The sequence below is a fragment of the Microplitis mediator genome, chromosome 10, assembly GCF_029852145.1.
Source record: "Microplitis mediator isolate UGA2020A chromosome 10, iyMicMedi2.1, whole genome shotgun sequence".
Lineage (NCBI taxonomy): Eukaryota > Metazoa > Arthropoda > Insecta > Hymenoptera > Braconidae > Microplitis > Microplitis mediator.
Window position 1 is genome coordinate 12,448,328 of NC_079978.1, and position 22,470 is coordinate 12,470,797.

Genomic DNA, 22,470 nt, shown 5'->3' on the forward strand with positions numbered 1-22,470 from the left:
TTATAGATCTTGAATCTTTTAAGTGAATCTTCATCAATAATTGAATTCAAACTTAACATGGTCGCCATTTCATTAGCCATTTTTTGGAATTTCGAAGTTGGATCTTTGTGAATCTTCTTATAGGTTGTCGTATCCTGCAACATGCTGGTCATAACTTGTACATATTCTTCTCTGGTCATGATTATTGTAGAGTTACCTTTGTCCGATTTCGTAACGATTATATCTTTGTTTTGTTTAAGAAATTTGTTAGTCTTCTGAACATCTCTGTTGAATTGGTCTAATCTTTTTTGTTCTGGTTTTTTGTAGAAGTTGTTGATGATATTCACAATTTTTGAACGAAGTGTGTTACGTTCATTCTCAACTAGGTCTTCCTCTTCAGCAAGTGAAGGTAAGTTGTTGACTAAGAACTCCGTATCTTTGATCAGTATCACAGGATGTATATCAGTTTTTTTAACTGTTAACCCAAACTTTTGATCAACGCATAGTACTCTTTTTGCTTCTTCTGGTAAAGGTAAATCAGTGTAATTAAAGATGTATTTATCATAATTTTTGTCTATTCTGATGTTTGAGCTGTCAGTTGCTAGCTTATCGATTCTTTTGAGATTAATTTTCTTGACTTTTTTAAATTGTTTTTCATAAATTTTGGTCGCTGTTAGTGCCCACCTATTGAAGTCTAAGTCCCTCACGGTATTTTTTATTTCTGTTTCTAGTCTCGTACAGTTTTGATTAAGTTGATTTACTTTCCAAATCGTAATTTTAATTTCAAGTTTCAAAATAGATTTTTTTAATTTAACTGCTAAACTATTGATCTCCTTTTTGAAAGGATGGTCATCAACGTACAGAGTATACATACAATTGATGTTATTGACTATATGTTTAGGGAAAAGTTTTTTGGAATTGCACTGTAATAGGAAAATCTGTCTGTTCTTGGTCGATGCCAGTTTTTTTAAGGCCATTAAACCATTGTTTCATTAAACTGCATATATGTTGTCCGTAAATATTCTCCAGGTCAAGAAAATTAATCTCAAAAGAATCGATAAGCTAGCAACTGACAGCTCAAACATCAGAATAGACAAAAATTATGATAAATACATCTTTAATTACACTGATTTACCTTTACCAGAAGAAGCAAAAAGAGTACTATGCGTTGATCAAAAGTTTGGGTTAACAGTTAAAAAAACTGATATACATCCTGTGATACTGATCAAAGATACGGAGTTCTTAGTCAACAACTTACCTTCACTTGCTGAAGAGGAAGACCTAGTTGAGAATGAACGTAACACACTTCGTTCAAAAATTGTGAATATCATCAACAACTTCTACAAAAAACCAGAACAAAAAAGATTAGACCAATTCAACAGAGATGTTCAGAAGACTAACAAATTTCTTAAACAAAACAAAGATATAATCGTTACGAAATCGGACAAAGGTAACTCTACAATAATCATGACCAGAGAAGAATATGTACAAGTTATGACCAGCATGTTGCAGGATACGACAACCTATAAGAAGATTCACAAAGATCCAACTTCGAAATTCCAAAAAATGGCTAATGAAATGGCGACCATGTTAAGTTTGAATTCAATTATTGATGAAGATTCACTTAAAAGATTCAAGATCTATAATGCAGTGACACCTAGACTTTATGGGCTGACAAAAACACATAAGATTGGTTGCGTTTTAAGACCGGTAGTTAGTTGCATCGGAGCACCCAGTTATAATCTTGCCAAACTATTACATAAGATCTTGTTACCTGTCATTAAAACTTTCAGTTTTAGGATAAAGAACTCATTTGAATTTGTTGAACTTATTAAACCAATTGTTCTACCAGCTGACTATGTTTTAATATCTTTAGATGTGGTTTCTTTATTTACCAACATACCCAAAGCATTAGTGTTACAAATTATTGATGAAGAATGGAACAATTGGTCAAGATTGATGAGATTAAAAGACAAAGAATTACTTTTGAAGTTGGTTAATTTCTGTTTTGACTCAAGCTATTTTTCGTTTAATGGTCAACTATACCAACAATGTGACGGAACCAGCATGGGTAACCCTGCGAGTCCCGACCTAGCCGATATTGTAATGAACTATATTTTTAGATCAGTCATAAATCATGTAAGTTACCATTTACCCTTAGTGAAATTATATGTAGATGACAGTGTGATGAGTGTCCCAAAAGGAGAAGTTAACAATCTTCTATCCATATTCAATAACGTCAACCTTAGAATCAAATTCACCATAGAGGTAGAAAATGATTGTACTATCAACTTCTTAGATGTAAAGATTTATAGATTACCTAATGGATCTTTAAAAACTGACTGGTATCGGAAAACTATTAACTCGGGTAGACTAATAAATTATGAGTCAAACCATCCAATGTCTCAAAAACTGGGAATGATTAAAGGTATGGTAAATAGAGCTCTAAAATTGAGCCATGAAGATTTCCATGCGAAAAATAAAGAAATCATCGCCAATATACTCATAGAAAATAATTACCCAAAGAGATTAATTGATAGAGTTCTTAACAATTACTGGAATAGTACTGACAACATAAAAAATAGAAACCCTTTGATTCGATACTACAAGTTTCCTTTTATAAAAGATATTTCGTATAAAATTGATAAATTTGCAAGAGAAAGATATGGCAAGTTAGCGTTTTATAATTTAAAAACAGTTAACTCAGTTTACTCTAAACTGAAGGATAAAATTCCAATGCTAGAACAATCAAACCTAATATATAAAATACCTTGTTCTTGTGACAGGTCATATATTGGGCAAACAAAACAAAAATTAAAAGATAGAATTAAACAACATCAATACGATTGCAGGAATTTGAATATTTTTAAAACGAATAAAACTGCGCTTGCTACCCATCATTTTGACACTGGTCACAATTTCAAGTTTGCAGATACATTAATTTTAGATCGAGAATCAAATCTTCCAAAAAGGTGTTTAAGCGAGGTGGTTTTCATAAGGACTAATAAAACAGTGAATCTAAGATCAGATACTCAGAAATTAAGTTTAATATATAATGACATCTTAGGGATCACGTAACTGATGCAGTTGTTGATAATTTCCATCTATCGTAATTCTCACAATTGTTAATGTACTAATTTACAATAAGTTAATGTAATAATTTACTGTAATGATTTTTTAAATTTAAATGTAATAATTTGCGACCAAATTGGTCATAAGTACCAATCAATGTAATAATATTTAAAGTTGAATATTATCAATGGGTAAAACAGTGAGACTAAACAGCTGATGGAAAACTTAGCACGTTTAGTTAACTGTTAAACTCCAGATAATAAAACACGCTACACAGAAATAAAAAGAAAAGTTTGAACTGTATTGTAATTAGCTGAACTAAACTATAAATATTGAGAGTTTTAAATAATTTACCAATTATATAAAAGTCTCGATGTTATTAAAAAACTTTCATGTATGTACATATATTTATTTACGGACGACTAGTTAGACAAGTTTGAGGTTAGTAAACATGTACAGACATATTTTTAGTTATTTTATCTTATATTTAATTATAACTTTTACTCTTTTTAATGTTCAATAAAATAATTGTAACCAATTCTCCAGAGCTTGATAAAGTCACAATAAATTAGTGACGAAACGTCGCAAATCAACAATGGTCTAATTAGAGTTGACTACTATTTCCAAATACCCGTGATATACATAAGTTTATAACATTTTATGGAAGTGACTCGAACGTAAAAAAATAATGTTTTAATTTTATTGTTCATTAACGTTCATTGAAGTTTATTTATATATAGCTATGGTTCAAATATTTATTATATAGAAGATATGAATCAAAACTAGGTTTGCAAAGAGCATCGAATGCCTGGAAAACAAGCGGCACCGGTACATATCAGGCACCAGGTCGTCTTTTGGGGTTTCCAAGCATAAAAAGACAAAAATGGAGCATTTTTAAATTAAAAATTGATCTTTTGAAAAATGTTTAAGAGTTCTTGTCAGTGGGAAGAATCTATAAACGTTGATTAAAAATCAAATTTTCATACTAAAAATGCTTTACTTTTGTCTCTTCGTGCTTGCACGGAAAGAAAATTCTAACAAAATTTACGATGTTAATATCGTAATCGTGGACTAGACTTTTATTAGCGTCAATTTTAAAATATTTTATTTCAAAATTTACTATGTGGGTTATATTTTTTACTATTTAACATCGTAATTTTAACAAAGACTTTTAGGATTAAAAATAACTTAAAAAATTACAATTTTACATGTAAAAATAAAAGAAATAAAAATTACAATTCAAAAACTATATTTATTCCTATATTTATCTTTCTATGTACTTTTGAGTAAAATAAATATTACAGTGCTGCCTCTGTTATAATACGATGTAAGCTATAAAAATTACGATATTGTATCGTAATTTCTAAATATTAACTGCGTCCTCCGCAAGAGGCGCTCACATGACTTATGAATGTTTATTCAAATCGTTTATATGAACCTTAAAAACCATATAAAGTGTAGGCTCTTCAGTGGCCGAGTGGTCCAAGGCGTCGGACACTGTGCTCTCAGAAGGACTCAGGTTCGAATCCAACGTCCAAACGATTATTATTTTATTCTTTTATTTAAAATTTCTCTTCAAATTTTACGATATTCACATCATAATTTATATTGAAGAGCTTAAGACTTCGTATTATTTGTCTGAAGTATTATTTCTTCAATGAAATTTCCAACTCTACATCGTAAAAATTACGATTGTAAAAGTCTAGTCCACCACTACAATAATCAATAGGACAAATTACGATATTATTATCGTAAATTTAATTAGAATTTTTTTTCCGTGTGGAGAATGCCAGAAGACGACCTGGTGCTTGCCACTTAGCTCGACTGCAAGTAGAACCCCTAATAGTAGGAGAGCTGATACGCAATTTTAGGTAGGTTCTTGAGGCAATTAGCAAATTTTTGTGAGTGTCCATAAGAGACCCCTAAAAAAGATAATCGAGGTTTGGCTAGAGGGTAGCGGTCCCCCTGCAACCCTTGAATTTTTGAAAAAGGAAAATTTCCTTATGCAAAGAATGTTTTTGAGGCATTTTAATTTTTATCTATATTGAAGTTAGATATGTAAAGAATCGATACATGAAAAAGCCAAATCAATAAGTCGGCTCTTAATGTCAGCCAGACTAGTGAAAAGTGGTTTGTAAAACTAATTCAAAAAATGTTCTTGAAGCACTCTGCAATTTTGGGAGGGTAATCTAGGTAATTAAACATAAATAGTCCTAAAAAGCCAGATCATTTTGATGACACTTTCGATCTGTCAGATCGTCGTCAAGTTTGACGTAAGTACGTGTGAACAGCACTATGTGACGCTTGAGGTGCGAGAGAAAGCGTATATCGGCTGTACCTCTCGCTCAAGGCCACTACGACGTGATTGGCTCTCGAAGACCACGTGACCTACAGTGCGGTTAATTTAAAATTTTGGAATAAATAAGTAATTCTGATAATAATAATAACAGTAATAATAGTAATAATAAAATTTAAAATAATATAATAATAATATTGATAGTAAAAATGATAATAATAATAATAGCAAAAAGAAAAATAATGATAAAATAAAATTGAATAATAATAAATTTTTGATAAACAACAATGAAAATAACACTAGTAATAAGAATAAAAAAAAAATCTGGGCGTCGGTTGGCCCTGCGGGCCAGCCCCAAAACTTCCCGCTGTTTTCGAGCTCAAGGAGCTTGAAAACATCACTGTGAATATATTTTCGAGCTCTTCGAGCTCGAAAATGCTATTACATGGAATCATTTTTTTATGAGCTTTTCAAGCTCTAACAAGTTACGTTTTATGCTAGAGTTTGAAAAGTTAAGAATCGAAAATTATTAATAAAGAAGCGGCTTTCAAATTTTTATTATCGATTATGTTCTCTGAAATAAATGTGTTGAGGCAGAAATCAATGTCAGTGATCAAAATCAAAATTTGAATGAGTTTTGACTTAGGTCAGAGCAATAATATATGGAATATCCGAGAAAAACATTAAAGACTGGGTTTTTCGATTTTTTGCTGACAATATGTTTAAAACTAAGGAGCAAGTTATATGACATTATCTGATGATCGGAATAGACTATAAAGAGAAAGAGTTGGTATGATTACAGACACATTTTAGCTCATTATATTCATTTTTATCCTTTATAATTTTTTTATTAAAATCCTTGTAAAAATATCTTTAAATAACTTCCATAATCATTTATAATTTTAGAAAATCTTAATATCTTTAAACAGCTTCAAAAAAATTTTAATTTTTCTTTCAAATATTCCAAAAGGTTTCCTTTTCCACATTAATTAATCGCTGAAATTCGCACACCAGTCCCTTGCTTTTAGCGACGTGACACATTCTTAAAGCTGTCCAACAAACCATTATACAAGTAACTTAGATTGTTTAAATCTGTTTTCAGATTAACAGTGTCATTCAAATAAATAAACACCATCTCACTAACACTTCTCTTAAGGTAATTGTCTTCTCTGTCTAGAATAGAAACACTGTTGAAGTCAAAATTATGACCAGTATCAAAGTGATGCCGTGCTAACGCCGTCTGCTCACTCTTCAAGATGTTCACTGGTCGACAATTCAACCGATGTTGATTAGTTCTATTTCTTAGGTACTGTTTGGTCTGTCCCACGTATTTCTTTCCACATTCACATGGTATAGCATAAACCAGCTCGGACATAAGATCTTCATTAACTTTGTCCTTCAGTCTCGTGTAAATACTCCCAACTGTTTTGATGTTATAGTTTGCTGGTTTCCATTCAGTACCAACAAATGCCCTCGAGATATGTTGTGATAACCCTCTAATATAGGGAAATTTGAAAAAATACTTGTTCTCTGCTGTTCTGACTCTCTCCTGGTTCTATTTGAATTTATTTACACATACATCTATAAATTCAGGTGGATAGTTATTATTTTTAAGTATCTGCTTTACCCGTTTTATGTTCTCTTCATGAAAACTGTCATGGCTGAGATTAATTGCCCGATGCAATAAGCCCAGAGCAACAGATGTTTTTTGAGATATTGGGTGGTTCGACATGAAATTCAGTAGTCTCCCAGAACTCGTAGGATTAGTGTACCAATTCGTCCGAAGACAACCATCCATGCTCCTAACCACCATAACGTCTAAGAAGGGAAGACAACCGTTGACTTCAACCTCCATCGTGAATTGAATTTTGTCATCAACGCTGTTGAAGTAGTTAAGAATGTTATCAACTTCTTCCCTCGGGATCGCCATAAACATATCGTCAACATACAATCTCATATATTTTACCACAAACGGTAGTAATTCAGACGCTTTCTCTATAACGTACTGCATCACGAAATTCGCTAACGCAGGGCTCGCTGGTCATCCCATACTTGTCCCGTCTAGTTGAAGATAAAAGGCTTTTTCAAAGCTAAAATAACCAAGATCAAAACAGCTATTCATCAGTCTACTAAACAATTCTTTTTCCATTTTAACGACGTCTGATAATGAGTCCCATTTTTCCTCGATGATCTTATTCACTAGTCTTTTAGGTACGTTTGTGAACAGAGAGACTACATTAAACGATACCGAAATATAGTTTTCCGGCACCCTGGCATCTCTTATGAATCTGACAAACTCAGTGGAGTCCTTCACATTGATATTATTAGGGCCAACTAATGGAGACAGCAATTGATGTACAAAAGTAGCTATTCCACTAAACAAAAAAGAAATACCGATTCCTACATTGATAAAGGACATAGAATATGGAATCTCAAGAATTAACGTTGAAGATACAGATCCTAAAGTTGTAGATCATGTCAGGAATAATTATAGATTAAAAGTGATTAATTCGATCACTAGTTTCTATAATAGGAGTGACTATTTGATTGAGGAAAAATGGATTTTCTTGGTAAGAGATATTTCTAAAACTAAACAATTCTTGAAAGAAAATAAAGATGTGATTGTAATGAGAGCTGATAAAGGTGGCAGCACGGTTGTGATGAAGAGAGATGAATACGTCGAGACAATGAATCTGATGCTTGGGGATGAAACAGTATACAAAAGAATAGACAAGGATCCAACGAAAAAGTTCCAGAATGTAGCGAATAACCTAGTTAATGATCTTGAAAAAAGCGGAGCTATAGATAATACTAGAGCCAAAGCCTTAAAAATCCACAATGCTGTCTCTCCACGGATTTATGGACTGCGTAAAGTTCATAAGGAAGGATGTAAGTTGAGACCGGTTGTAAGTAGCATCAAAGGTCCAGGTTATAAGCTGGGTAAATATGTACATCAATTGCTGTCTCCATTAGTTGGCCCTAATAATATCAATGTGAAGGACTCCACTGAGTTTGTCAGATTCATAAGAGATGCCAGGGTGCCGGAAAACTATATTTCGGTATCGTTTAATGTAGTCTCTCTGTTCACAAACGTACCTAAAAGACTAGTGAATAAGATCATCGAGGAAAAATGGGACTCATTATCAGACGTCGTTAAAATGGAAAAAGAATTGTTTAGTAGACTGATGAATAGCTGTTTTGATCTTGGTTATTTTAGCTTTGAAAAAGCCTTTTATCTTCAACTAGACGGGACAAGTATGGGATGACCAGCGAGCCCTGCGTTAGCGAATTTCGTGATGCAGTACGTTATAGAGAAAGCGTCTGAATTACTACCGTTTGTGGTAAAATATATGAGATTGTATGTTGACGATATGTTTATGGCGATCCCGAGGGAAGAAGTTGATAACATTCTTAACTACTTCAACAGCGTTGATGACAAAATTCAATTCACGATGGAGGTTGAAGTCAACGGTTGTCTTCCCTTCTTAGACGTTATGGTGGTTAGGAGCATGGATGGTTGTCTTCGGACGAATTGGTACACTAATCCTACGAGTTCTGGGAGACTACTGAATTTCATGTCGAACCACCCAATATCTCAAAAAACATCTGTTGCTCTGGGCTTATTGCATCGGGCAATTAATCTCAGCCATGACAGTTTTCATGAAGAGAACATAAAACGGGTAAAGCAGATACTTAAAAATAATAACTATCCACCTGAATTTATAGATGTATGTGTAAATAAATTCAAATAGAACCAGGAGAGAGTCAGAACAGCAGAGAACAAGTATTTTTTCAAATTTCCCTATATTAGAGGGTTATCACAACATATCTCGAGGGCATTTGTTGGTACTGAATGGAAACCAGCAAACTATAACATCAAAACAGTTGGGAGTATTTACACGAGACTGAAGGACAAAGTTAATGAAGATCTTATGTCCGAGCTGGTTTATGCTATACCATGTGAATGTGGAAAGAAATACGTGGGACAGACCAAACAGTACCTAAGAAATAGAACTAATCAACATCGGTTGAATTGTCGACCAGTGAACATCTTGAAGAGTGAGCAGACGGCGTTAGCACGGCATCACTTTGATACTGGTCATAATTTTGACTTCAACAGTGTTTCTATTCTAGACAGAGAAGACAATTACCTTAAGAGAAGTGTTAGTGAGATGGTGTTTATTTATTTGAATGACACTGTTAATCTGAAAACAGATTTAAACAATCTAAGTTACTTGTATAATGGTTTGTTGGACAGCTTTAAGAATGTGTCACGTCGCTAAAAGCAAGGGACTGGTGTGCGAATTTCAGCGATTAATTAATGTGGAAAAGGAAACCTTTTGGAATATTTGAAAGAAAAATTAAAATTTTTTTGAAGCTGTTTAAAGATATTAAGATTTTCTAAAATTATAAATGATTATGGAAGTTATTTAAAGATATTTTTACAAGGATTTTAATAAAAAAATTATAAAGGATAAAAATGAATAATTCTAAAAGGTTTCTGAAAATTGTAAAGGCTTTATATTGAAAAAGTTTTTTAAAGTTTTTAAATTTTTTTAAAAATATTAAAAAATTTTTTTTAAAAAATTTTTAAATTTTGACATTTCAATTAATTAATTATCAAGTTATTATTTATTTTATGTTGATTATTTCTACTAGCATTTATTAGTATGTTTTAAATTTGAAAGATTGGTTACAAAAATAGTATAATATTGTAGAGGGAGCTACTTCGCGGTAAACTGCTCACAGTTGTGCACACACACAACTGTGAATGTATAGTGACTAAGATGGCGATATTGATGTTAGACCACTGCAACTCAACTGCACAATTTTGTTGTTAGTTTTTGTTAATAGCTCGCTCAAAGGAATTGTTGTTATTATTAATTTTGACTAATTTGTTATTGTAACCTGTACCTATGATTTATGACAAGAAATATAGTATTAAGTGGACGGAGCCAGGATGCTTGTATTATGGTATGAATGTCTATTTACATGTTATTATGGTTTAACAGTCTATATTTATACTAAATTTTTTGTTGTATCCTAGATTGCCTGATGAAGTGCAAATATAGTGCACGAAACGTTGCAAGAAATAATTAAATTTCCTGGTGTTTTATTTATGATCCTATAACCTCCAAAATTAAATTTATCAAGTATATGATCATATATGATATACACATAGGTTTGACAAAAATTATTTGAATTAAAAAAATAATGTTTTAATTTTATTGTTCATTAACGTTCATTGAAGTTTATTTATATATAGCTATGGTTTACTCATTATTAATTTTTCTATCGATGACAAAATATTCGGTATTTTTTTGGGATTCGAACCTGGGTCCTTCTGCGTATTAGTTGAAGATTGTACCACTCTGCCAAACCATGGACTTAATAGTCTGGACTATTCAATAGGTTTATCGATTGATCTTAGAAACCTCAACAATCACTACGTTTTATATTGATATTTTATATGATATTTGAAAAGTTTAAGTTTTCTAATGCGGAATAAAAAAGTTTTTTTCATTTTCAACAAATTAAAAAAATAAAAGCTAAACTTAAGGTTTCATTTTTTTACTTCCTGCTAAGAAAATTGAATATTTTCAAAATTAAAGAAAGTTATTGATTTCGGTCCGATTTCGACGTTTTGAGGTCCTAGGTAACTATTCTGTCTCATTTCAGGATGATGTATGTATGTATCGATGTACGTACGTATGTAACCATTCGATAACTTTTGAACGGATCAACCGATTTAGACTCAGTTTTTCTATTGTTGTAGATACGTGGTATTGCAAACTATACTTACAGCGGTGTTGCAATATCACTCAGGATATGTTTATATATGATGCTTAGATGAATTGAGCACAAAAATTTAAACTTCATGTATATGATCTTATATGATGACATGTTCACACATGAATTTCATTTCCACGTACAAGTAAAAAAATTTGTATATCTCTTCATATATGTTCATATCTGACCATATCTGATCTTACATGAGTTGAACATCATGTAAAAGTTTTTTATGTTCGTCTTCCATATAATCATCTTCATCCATATAATCTTATATGGATTGTATATCGGTTAAAAACTTTTTATGTATTTTCATATATGTTCATATATGTCCATATATGATCATGTATGATCTTATATGGACTAAATATCGAGTAAAAATACTTTATGCTGTATCTTACATGACCACATATGATCATACATGACCATATATGATCTCATATGATTTGTGTATAAATTAGAAGAAATTTCTTTGCCTTTATATATGGTCATATATGAACATTTATGACTCATATATGAACATTTATGACTCATATATAAACATATATATATATATATATATATCATATTGATGTACGCATGACTCTTGTATAACGTCACAGTTATGACCTATGTATTACGCACGCGTGACATAAAATCTACATCACATTGTTACGTAGAAATAAAGTCATAATCGTATATCATAATGACGTAATTTAAAAATCATACATTTATGTCTGTAGCAAAGTCACGGTTATACGTAGTATGGATGTCATTTTTAAATCATACTGGTCACAACTATAAAGGGATAAAAGAAAAATCCAAAATTTTTAGGTGATTTTCAACATGCTATAACTCGGTGAAAAATGGTCTATAAGAAAATTAAAAAAAGCAAATTGTAGCCTCAAGTTTCTAGTTTTCAGATCTGGACCTTAAAATTTTTCATCATGTACGGTTCCGGAGTAATCATAAGAAAACCAACGAAAAAAAAATTTCCAAAATTTTTGCTGGTCTTTCAATACCTCTATGGGCGTCAATAAAATTTTTTGAATAATCCGACCGTATGACTTTTCTAAGAAATTTTATGCCCTTTAATTTGGCGGCCTGAAAAAGTCTCTACAACGATTTGACGCCGAGTTATCATTGATCAAAGCAAAAAAGTCCATTTTGGCTTTGATAATCAATAACTCCGGATGTATTGGTCGTATAGAGAATGAAAGCAAGGTTTTGAAAACTGGAACACATTCTCTATAAGGCAAAATTAAGGGCATTTGATAGAAAAAATTTTTTTAAAGCGATATTGTTTAGTAAAAAACAGGTCAAAATTCACAAATTTAAGGATATTCGGAAATCTTGCTATAACTTTGGATATAACGGATGAACAAAGAATATCTTCGTCTTTTTTTCAACCTCGAAGTGTCCTGAAAAAACCCTGAAAATTTTAAATCGCTGCGATTTTTCTTTCTTAGTGCCCCAAAGCTTTAAATTTATCGATTTTGTCAAAAATCACCATAATTGGTAGTTTCTCGGTTTTTGTTCATTTTTTCGATTTGAAAATGTTTTTTTACCGATAACCTTCATTTCCGTGATCAAAAAGATTGATTGTCGAAAAAAATTGAAAAAACAAAAAACTTTCCAAAAATTTTTCTTTTTGTTGTATCCGCAATGATTTATCATCGTCAAAAAAAATTCCTCAATTTTTTTTTTCGCCGGCATTACCGTTACCCAAAGTGTGTGTTTGTTGAGTTGACATTTAAAGCAGATGCAGTTACAGCGGTAAAAAAAAATCTGGGCATCGGTTGGCCCTGCAGGCCAGCCCCTAAACTTCCCGCTGTTTTCGAGCTCTAAGAGCTCTAAAAATTAGTATCAATTCATTTTCGAGCTCTTTGAGCTCGAAAATACCTTTGTTTCTCTTTTCTTATGAGCTTTTCAAGCTCAAAAGAGTTACGGTTTATGTTAAAATTAAAAAATTTATAAATGAATGTTTTTTATATATTTATTTACAATTATGTTAAAAAATTAGCTCAAAAATAAGTATTTACGTGATACGTTGTATCTACATCGTGTAAGTATATCGTGATACCAGCGAACATGACGAATTTCGAGCAATCACTTTCAATGACTTATATAAAGAAAAACATATTAGTTTTGAGTAATTCTGTTCAGTAATTATGATGCTGATCAATGGAAAAAGCAGATATAGATTTTAAATTTATTATTCCGTCAACAATATCTCTGGAACGGATTATCTGATTGGGACGTTCTTGGCAGCAATCGAATGCTTTTATCGAGTTCTAGAGCTGATTAGATTTTGGAATTAATCGATTTGATAGTTTCCGAAATAATCATGAAAAATGAAAAAAAAAACGATTTTTTTCTATGCTTTCGTCGACGATATTTCACGAACGGATTATCCGATTGGGACGGTTGAGGTGGCAATAAAATACTTACATCGAGTTCTAGAGCTGATTAGATTTTGGAATCGATCGATATGATAGATCCAATAAACGAGACCAAACAAGAATTTTTTTACATTTTTTTTTTTTTTACGTTTCATTCGGGGGGTTATTTTTTTTTTCGTTTTTCGGAAAAGAATTTTTTTTTTTACTCTTTACCTTACAAGTACTGAATAACTAACGCAAAAATGAAAGAAAATCCAAAAAAAATTAATTTTTTCATTTTGGCAATGATTACACAGTTTAAGGAACAAAACTTGTTCCTTCAATTGTTTTGCAAAACTTTGAGCAATCGGACCGGACAAACGGTTCAATGAATCAATCTGAAAATTTCCAGGGTTTTTTAGGGCACATTAAGCTGTAAAATCCCCTGGCAACATTATTTTTTTTATCAATATTTGCAGAGTAGCGATAAGTTGACTAAAAAACCAGAAAATGGTCATTTTTTGTGGGTTTTTCAAGTGGATATCAAGGATGAAAAAAAATTTTTTTTTGAAAAAATCGAAAATGGAGCTTGTAGGGAATTTATTCAAGTTTATTAAACTGCCCTTTAAATTACTGTGTGACGATTACTTGCTGAGATATCAATAATCAAAGACAAAAGGCTCCTTTTTCATTTAAAGGCTGATATCTCAGCAGCAAATTGTCGTACAGAGAAACGAAAAAAGCAAATTGTAGCTGAATAAATTTCCTAAACGAGCCATGAATTCGTTTTTTTGAAAAAATTTTTCCCGGCCCCGTAGACCTAAAAAACAAAGCCAAAAAATTTAGAAAAATTTTGTCTCGACCTTTTTCTTATGATTCCGCAAAAACCGTGGCTCAAAAAAATATTTTGCTGGAAGATCTTCAAACTAGAGATTTCAAGCTTCAATTTGCTTTTTTAATTTTTTCGATGCGATTATTTTTCACGAAAATACAGCCTTCTAAAAATCACTAAAAAATTTATAAAATTTTCTTGTTCCTTTAATTTTTTGGATAAGTGTAAATAAATTTTTGTTTCTAAATCATTCAGCATTAAAATGACTTTTCTAAGATCCTAGTTAATTTCAATCAGTTTACGAATAATTTGAGATCGAAAATTCTAAGAAATAAAAATGTTGTTTTCTTTTGGAAACGATAGTTGGAGAGCTTTATAACCTCAATAATAGCACAAAGTTTTGAGGTTGGCTCAAAGAGTTAACCAGGTATGAAATTTTTATTTTTTTTGTGTTTAAGTAAATTTTCAAAAATTAAAATAAAAAAAAAAAGTTCAAAGATATTTTTCGTTTCAATTTTTGAAATTTCATGCAAAAAGAAAATTATAAATGAAAGTACAGTTGTACTTATCTTTCGCTTCGAATTTCGGAACTGTAGTTATTATAGTATAGGAAAAAAAATTCAAAAAATTAAGTTTCAAGCTGATAAAGAAGAATATTTATTGAGAATCAATGCAGTAAACTGAATCAATAATGAATAAATAGTTATTGTCATTGAATTTTTCAACAGTGTAACAAACATTTTTTAAATTATCAATTTTAAATGCAAATAAATTTTCTTCATCAGTTATTTTACATAAATGTATAGAGTCTATCATCACATTGTGTGCACATTGGGCAATGTTTCAAACGGTGTTATTGTCGTTACTTTATTAATAATAGCATAAAATTCCGAATTCGAGATGAAATTTTCACAATTGTTGTGACAGTCACAAAAACATAACTGACTAAATTTTGTAATTACTCCAAAAAAATAGTTTTAATCTTCGATGTCAAAATATTCTACAAACGTGGAGTTTATTTTTCTCTTACGTTTGTATAATTGTGATTCATAAACAAATCGATTTTCAAATAATCGTTGAAACTCGTAGATTTTTTCACATCATCCACGGTATGATGATTAGAAAAACAGATAACTAAATCATCTGGCAAACTTTCGACTCTTTTGCAGTTTCCAAGGATAGATGTTTTGCCATAAATTTTCCTCAGCTTGCGTCTATTTTTACCACTTTTTTCTAATCATTCACAGAATGAAGCTATTTTAGAATTATAGAGGAACGTATTAAATTTTTCTCGAGTGAGATTAATAAAAATAGTTATGACTGAAGAAATTTGAAGCTGGTCGTAACGAGTTCCATGAATTAATCTTCTCAGTAATCTAGTTAAATTTTCAAATGGATAACATGAAGTCACTCATGTGGTTTAAACCATATAAATCTTCATATCGTCCCACAAACTCTGTAAATAGTCGAGATGCTAGTGTTATCATATAATCAGAAACACTTTCTTGGTGCAATATAGTAATACCTAAAACCAAAAATTTAAGATGATCGAAATAATTTTTATCCATCAAGTCATGAAGAAGCCCTAGCGGATCCGTTTACACGGTGTGTAACGGTGTAAAGTGGGTATAATTGCGTTTACACTCAGTTTTCACCTAAAAAACGATCAATTTGCACGGTGGATTTGTGAAAAATTTAACTGTAGTTTACACTTGTATTACACTGAGTTTTAACACTTGATTAACACCGTATGAACACTGAATTTCTACGGAATAAACATTAACACAAGCTAAGCACAAATTTTAAGTTATCGTTGCTATTATTATAGTAAAAAATTTGTTTAACTTCATATGTTCGGAAATCTAATGACACACTTTTCAGTCAAAAATTAAATTTTATGAATCTCACATAATCCAGCAGAATTTTATAAAACTATATTAAACGTTGTATATTTTCAAAATTTATGCAATAAGCAATGATATATCTTCAAATTCAATAACTTTATTGAGCCTGAAAAAAAATATATCTCGACGTTTTTTTTCTTAAAAACGTAATTAATCAATAAGAGAAACAATATTTTCGTTTCACTTCAATCATTTCAATCATTGTCTTTGAATTGAGAGAGGTAATTGAGCTAAAAATTTTTTACTATTTTTTTAACTTCTCGCTAAGAAAATTGAAAATTTTCAAGAATGGGGAAGTTATTGTTTTTACCCCGTTTTTCGAAAATTGAATTACCATCGAAGAGCTCAAAAACTTCGTAGGTGCAATTTTCAGCGCTTAGGTATCAACAGAATTAGCGGGAAGTTGCAGGGATGACCTTCAGGGTCAACCGTTTCCCTATTTTTTTTTTTTTTTTTCCAAAGTAACTTACGACAATCGGAGTGTTACCACGATTAACGATTTAATACAAGATATTTTTTGAGGTCTAGAACCCTGTCGCGGATAAAATATTTATGTTTCGTGCATGTATTTAATTCATAATGGTTGAATACATTTTATATACTCCCAACGTACTTGTATAATACTCACATTTGGAGTCAATATTTTTTTTTGATTTTTTAAATGTTACATAATTGTTTAATATCTCTTCTAAGTATTTTAGAAACATTTGAGGAAAAGCAATACATAATGTTCACAGCATATTTAATGTCGTGGACTGCAAAATAAAGTACACGTTGTATTATTCGTTCTATTTAGTTCATAAAGGATGTAAAGTTTTAGGAAAATAAGAATAATATTCAAATAATACGCAAAAATGCGTATGGTACTCATTATATAAAAGAAGTGGAAATAAGCAATGATATAAATTTTGTAAACAACTTAAAATTAATTAGGCCAGCTACTCAAATCTGTACAGACATTGGAATCTTTGTTTTTGAACTCCCAAATTGTTGGGAAACTGATTGATAATAAAATGAAAAGTTATGGTTTAATTATTATAAAATTGTTAGATAATTAAAGGTAAAAATAGATACAAAAATATTTATTTAAAAGGATATTTTCTAAAATATGAGTAAGTTCAAGAAGCATTAAAAATTTTACTTTTCTAAAATAAATACATTAATTAACACGGTAATAAGACTGAAAATGTACTTTTTAGGTTTTATTTAAATTTCGATAATCATAAAAAAATGTATATCTAATAATACAATTCGTATGAATTATATGAATTTGTATGAATTTTTATCTGTCTACTATTTTATAAGCTATTAAATATTATCATTAGAAAAAATTACTTTACTGTTATACATTAAATTTTAATTAAAATAAAAAATTTTGTAAATATTTCTGAAAATTACAAGTTACCATTATTTGACAGAACGTTTTAAATTCTTCATGGAATTGTATCAAATCTGAATTATTTTCGTACTGAATATAAAATTAGTTGTTTAAAGCATAATTTTATTAACTTTTTATTTTTTTATAAAAATTAAAATGGAACAGATTATAGGTAGTCTTAAGACTTTCTTATTGTTATAACTAAATTAAGTACAAAATCGTGAAGGTAAGCAGGTTTACTTAAAAATTTCCTTACTTTATAAAAGCAATACATTACTTAATTGTTACTTCAAAATAGATCTATTGTTAATCGAATCAGCAAAAAAATATTTCAATTCATACAAAAGTCAATATATTTGAGAAAACTAAAGTGCTGCATCCTGATTTCGGAATATTAAGGGTTATTTCAGTGTAAGTATGGTGTAATACCAGTTTTCTAAAAACATTTACCGCGAGATTCCAGTGTAGATAGGGTGTACACATGCATTTTTAAATTTACGGTAAAATTTCAGTGTAGATACGGTGTAACCCAGGCTGCTTAATTTTAGAGGGGGAACTCGGTGTAATCATCGTGTAAATCAGTTATTTTATATTGCCACTGGACTTACACTAAATTCTCACTGTAACACACCGTGTTACACCAGTGTAAATATGATGTAATTTTTTCACATTTACACGGTGTGACTTCAGTGTTTTCGGTGTAAACGGATCCGCTAGGGAGATGTAGAGAATAATAAAGTAAGAAGGTGCGGAATTTATGTGCTTTCCAATATTTCATGTCAGATATCGATCTTGGTTGTCTGAGTATATTGCACGGAGGACGAATAGAACGAATTCTTGCATTGATTAAGTCAACGTACTGGTACAATGAAGCTTTATGAGTGGCGAATTTTTTATCAATCAACAGTGAAATTAGTTTTTTTGTAACGCTCAAGTCAACACAGTGCATAGAATCAACTGCAGTAGTTCTTATAAAATCGTAACAAAGTTTTGATAAAAAAGTAGGTCCTTTTACCCCTTGAACGTCTTTTTTTTCAATTTTACAGCATCATCTGCCTGTTTGATTGTTTCTTCTGTGGTTCGTAGCTTTTAATTATTATTAAAACGATAACACTGTACATGGTCGATTTTTTCACTTGCAATTTTGCGTTTTTGACACCCACACCGTGCCATATGAGGACTCATATTTGAAAACAGTGCCTTTGCGGGCAAATCAAAAGTTCCATTCATGATAAAACCTCGCACGAAAATAGGAATATTAAAATTTGGAACATTGAAATATAAGCCGTTGTAAAAAACTTTAAGCTCATCATAGAATGCAGCCATAAATTTATTAGGGTCTGGCTTTTCAAAACCAAACCACAAGCCAGCTAATATGGTATTTTCAGGTTTTATTCGCTCGAGGAATGGCAATTCATTAATTCTTAAGAAAAAAGGCCATACGTTAAACTTGGAAGATTTAAATGGAGAAACACCATCTGTATTCCAGGTAAAAGAAATATTGGTGCACTTAGACAGAAAATGACCTACCCCCATGAATAAATTGTAGACATCACGATCATAAATATCCTCTTTATTTTCGTTATTGGTCTTGTTTCTAGTGAAACGATAATTTAATAAATTATAGAATCCGGAATGTAAAAACATTGCTGATAGCTGAGCAAGGATAGACAATATTATGAAGTAATGAACACTTGAATTTTTATCAGTTACAGGATGACAATTAGCACAACTGGAATTTTTCGAAGGTAGCGTATGATAACAGGAAGGACAATAATAATGGTGGTCATAATTAATTTTCAAACGGTCAAAATATTTTTTAAGTTTATACTTAGTAGTTAAACAATAATTTTGCTCGATGCAGTGAGTACTAATGAGCAATAATATATCAGACAAGAGTGAATCAGAGATTTTGTGTCTTATAGTCAATAAAAGAACTGAAAGTAAACTTTCATGAAGAGAAAGAAGAGCTCTTGGATAAAGAGGTTCATTGGAAATGTCACCATCGAAAAAACTTTGCTCAGAAGTTGAAGACGTCTCTTCTTCACTATCAGAATTTTCTGAAGATTCAAGGTTAGAGGAAGTGTCGGCAGACTGAGTAGAACTCAAGTCATCCTGATCGGCTCCGGAACTAGAGGTATTATCTTGAAGAGTTGGAAGAGTTTGTCCAGGTGATAACTCAAATATGTCTTGTGCCTCAAAACTATCTTGAAATAATCCATGAGAATTGAAATCTAAAGGAAAAATAAAATTTTATTTTTCTAGTGAAAACTGAAAAAAAAGGAAGGAGAAAATATTCGGAATTAGAATAGACAATTTAATGTAGGCCTGACAAAATTATAATTTAAATGTAAATATGGAACTAATTAATTATCGAAAACACAGAAGATAGTATAATCTTATTTTTGAACAAAATCGTATTTTTAGAAAGTCTAAGCATCGGGATAAAAATATTAGGCTAGTTTTTAGATTTAAAAAAAAGTAAAAAAACGAAATTAAAAAATAATTCATGAATTTTTTAACCCTTAGGGCAGTGAAGTAAGAAATGTCCCAGATCACATGTAATCTTTGGCCGAGGTTTTCTTATTAACTGCCCTAGGTGGGAAATATACTACTTAAACAAAGTTGTAAGACTTTGAATAAATTAAAGAGTCTATTAGAGATTAAAATATTAGTACTGTCCTTAAAAAAAATTTGGAATATCCAAAAAATCAGAGCTCTGACTGCTGTTGCTAATTTAAAAATTATTAACCGACGGTTGGGGGCTAACAAATAATTCCATGGACTCTGAAGTCTAATCATATTGGTACTGTTCTTAAAACTAATTTGAAATATCCAAAAAATCAAAGCTCTGACTGTTGTTGCTAATTTCAAAATTATTTACCGAGGGTTGGGGGCTAACAAATAATTCCATGGACTCTGAAGTCTAAACATATTGGTACTGTCCTTAAAAAAATTTGAAATATCCAAAAAATCAGAGCTCTGACTGTTGTTGCTAATTTAAAAATTATTTACCGAGGGTTGGGGGCTAGCAAATAATTCCTTGGACTCTGAAGTCTAAACATATTGGTACTGTTCTTACAAATAATTTGAAATAGATAAAAAATCAAACCTCTGACTTTTATGTGACGTTTTGTCCGTATTATTAGACACGTAAATCCCGATTTTTACCTCTCATTTCTGGTTCATCCTTGCTAGCTCGTGATTTTGTTGAGTCAGATCTAATTGAGGTACTTTCCGAGGAAGATAAATCATTGGTACCTTAATATTTAATTTCCCATAAAAAAAGATTTTGTCTAATCATATATGATTATATATGTTCATATATATGATCATATATAATTATATATGACCCCATACATAATTAGATCTGATCAGATCTGATTATATATGAGTCTATATATAATTAGATCTGATCAGATCTGATATTATATGAGTCTATGTATAATTAGATATGATCATACCTGGCTGTTTTAACTCCATATATAATCATATATAAGTCTATGTATGATCAGGTCCGATCGTATATGAGTCTATTTATTATCAGGTCCGATCATATATGATTCTATATATAATAAGATATAATCATACCTAACTGTTATAACCCCATATATAATCATCTATAAGTCTATACATGATTAGATCTGATCAGACATGGCTAATATAAATTCATGTATAGTCGTGCATAAGTTTATATATGATTGTATCTGATCAGACATGACTGACATAAACTTATATGTAGTTATATATGTCTATGTATGATTAAATCTGATCAGACTTTATTGATATGAAACCTATAAATATTTAATTATGTATATAGTTTTAATATATATATATATATATATTAAATAATATGACAATTTTTTAATGTCAAAGTAATTCAATTTTTATTCTGTCAACTATCAATCAAACTAAAATCCCCAATACTTAAAAAATGTTCAAAGGTTTCGGCAGAAATTTAAAAGTATAAAGTATCAATTTGATTATTTTAGTTAAGTAATGTCGTAACTTTTCTTAATTATAAGTGTAGAACAGAATAGAGGATCTGACTACAATCCATCGACAACCAAAGTTAAGCAGCATCGGCGTGGGACATTAATTGGACGGGTGACCTCGTAGTAAAATAGTAGTCAACGGATAATAATTTTTTTTTTATTATTTAATTTTAACCGACATTTACATTGATAAAGACAATAAATCCTAATTAAATTACTTAATTAATTATTTACAGATATTCTAAATGAGATTCTAAAAATGACTATATTCATTCATGCATGGTTATATATAATCATATCTGTTCATATATGAGCAGATCAAGTTATGAATGATCAGACCTGGCCACTTCTGGATCCGTTCATATATAGACAATTATGCATGATCATCAGGGCCTAGAAGTTGGGGCAAAACAATTAAAAATAAAATGAGAACAAAATGCAGGCAACAATCCCTAGCAATAAGACAATTGCGAGCAAGTTTACGTGCATAGATTCATGCTATATAACCCATGTAAGTCAAATATAACAGGGCTATTGCTGTTACTCTGGTCGTCCTTTATCAAGGGCGCCACTGGAAGTGATAACGGCCTCCCAGAGCCGGATCTTCGATCATCAGGGTCGTTGTAAATTAATTAATTGTAAGAGAGAGGAGAGGAAGGATAATTTATAATAATTTTAATACACTTTTATTTAACCTTTTGACCTTTTATTTAATTAATAAACCTTTTAATCTTATAAACCTTTTGACCTTATAAACCTTATAACTTTTGTACCTTATAAACCTTATACCTTTTATATCTTATATATTATACCTTATGACTATCGTCAACTACCTTTGACGTTATAAAACCTTGTTTTAAGCCA

General features: G+C 30.7%; 2 protein-coding genes across 2 annotated transcripts; one reads left to right on the forward strand and one right to left on the reverse strand.

The window, feature by feature from the left end:
• Window positions 1-984: 984 nt before the first annotated feature.
• Window positions 985-4,020, forward strand: LOC130676318 (uncharacterized). The gene is made up of 2 exons (XM_057482471.1): window positions 985-2,118; window positions 3,982-4,020. The coding sequence occupies exons 1-2, from the start codon at window positions 985-987 to the stop codon at window positions 4,018-4,020; spliced, it is 1,173 nt and encodes a 390-aa protein (XP_057338454.1).
• Window positions 4,021-6,371: 2,351 nt separating this feature from the next.
• On the reverse strand, window positions 6,372-7,358 carry LOC130676319 (uncharacterized). The gene is made up of 2 exons (XM_057482473.1): window positions 6,975-7,358; window positions 6,372-6,902 (listed from the first exon to the last, which is right to left on the reverse strand). Exons 1-2 carry the CDS (start codon window positions 7,356-7,358, stop codon window positions 6,372-6,374), a joined length of 915 nt encoding a protein of 304 aa, XP_057338456.1.
• Between the last annotated feature and the right edge of the window lie 15,112 nt (window positions 7,359-22,470).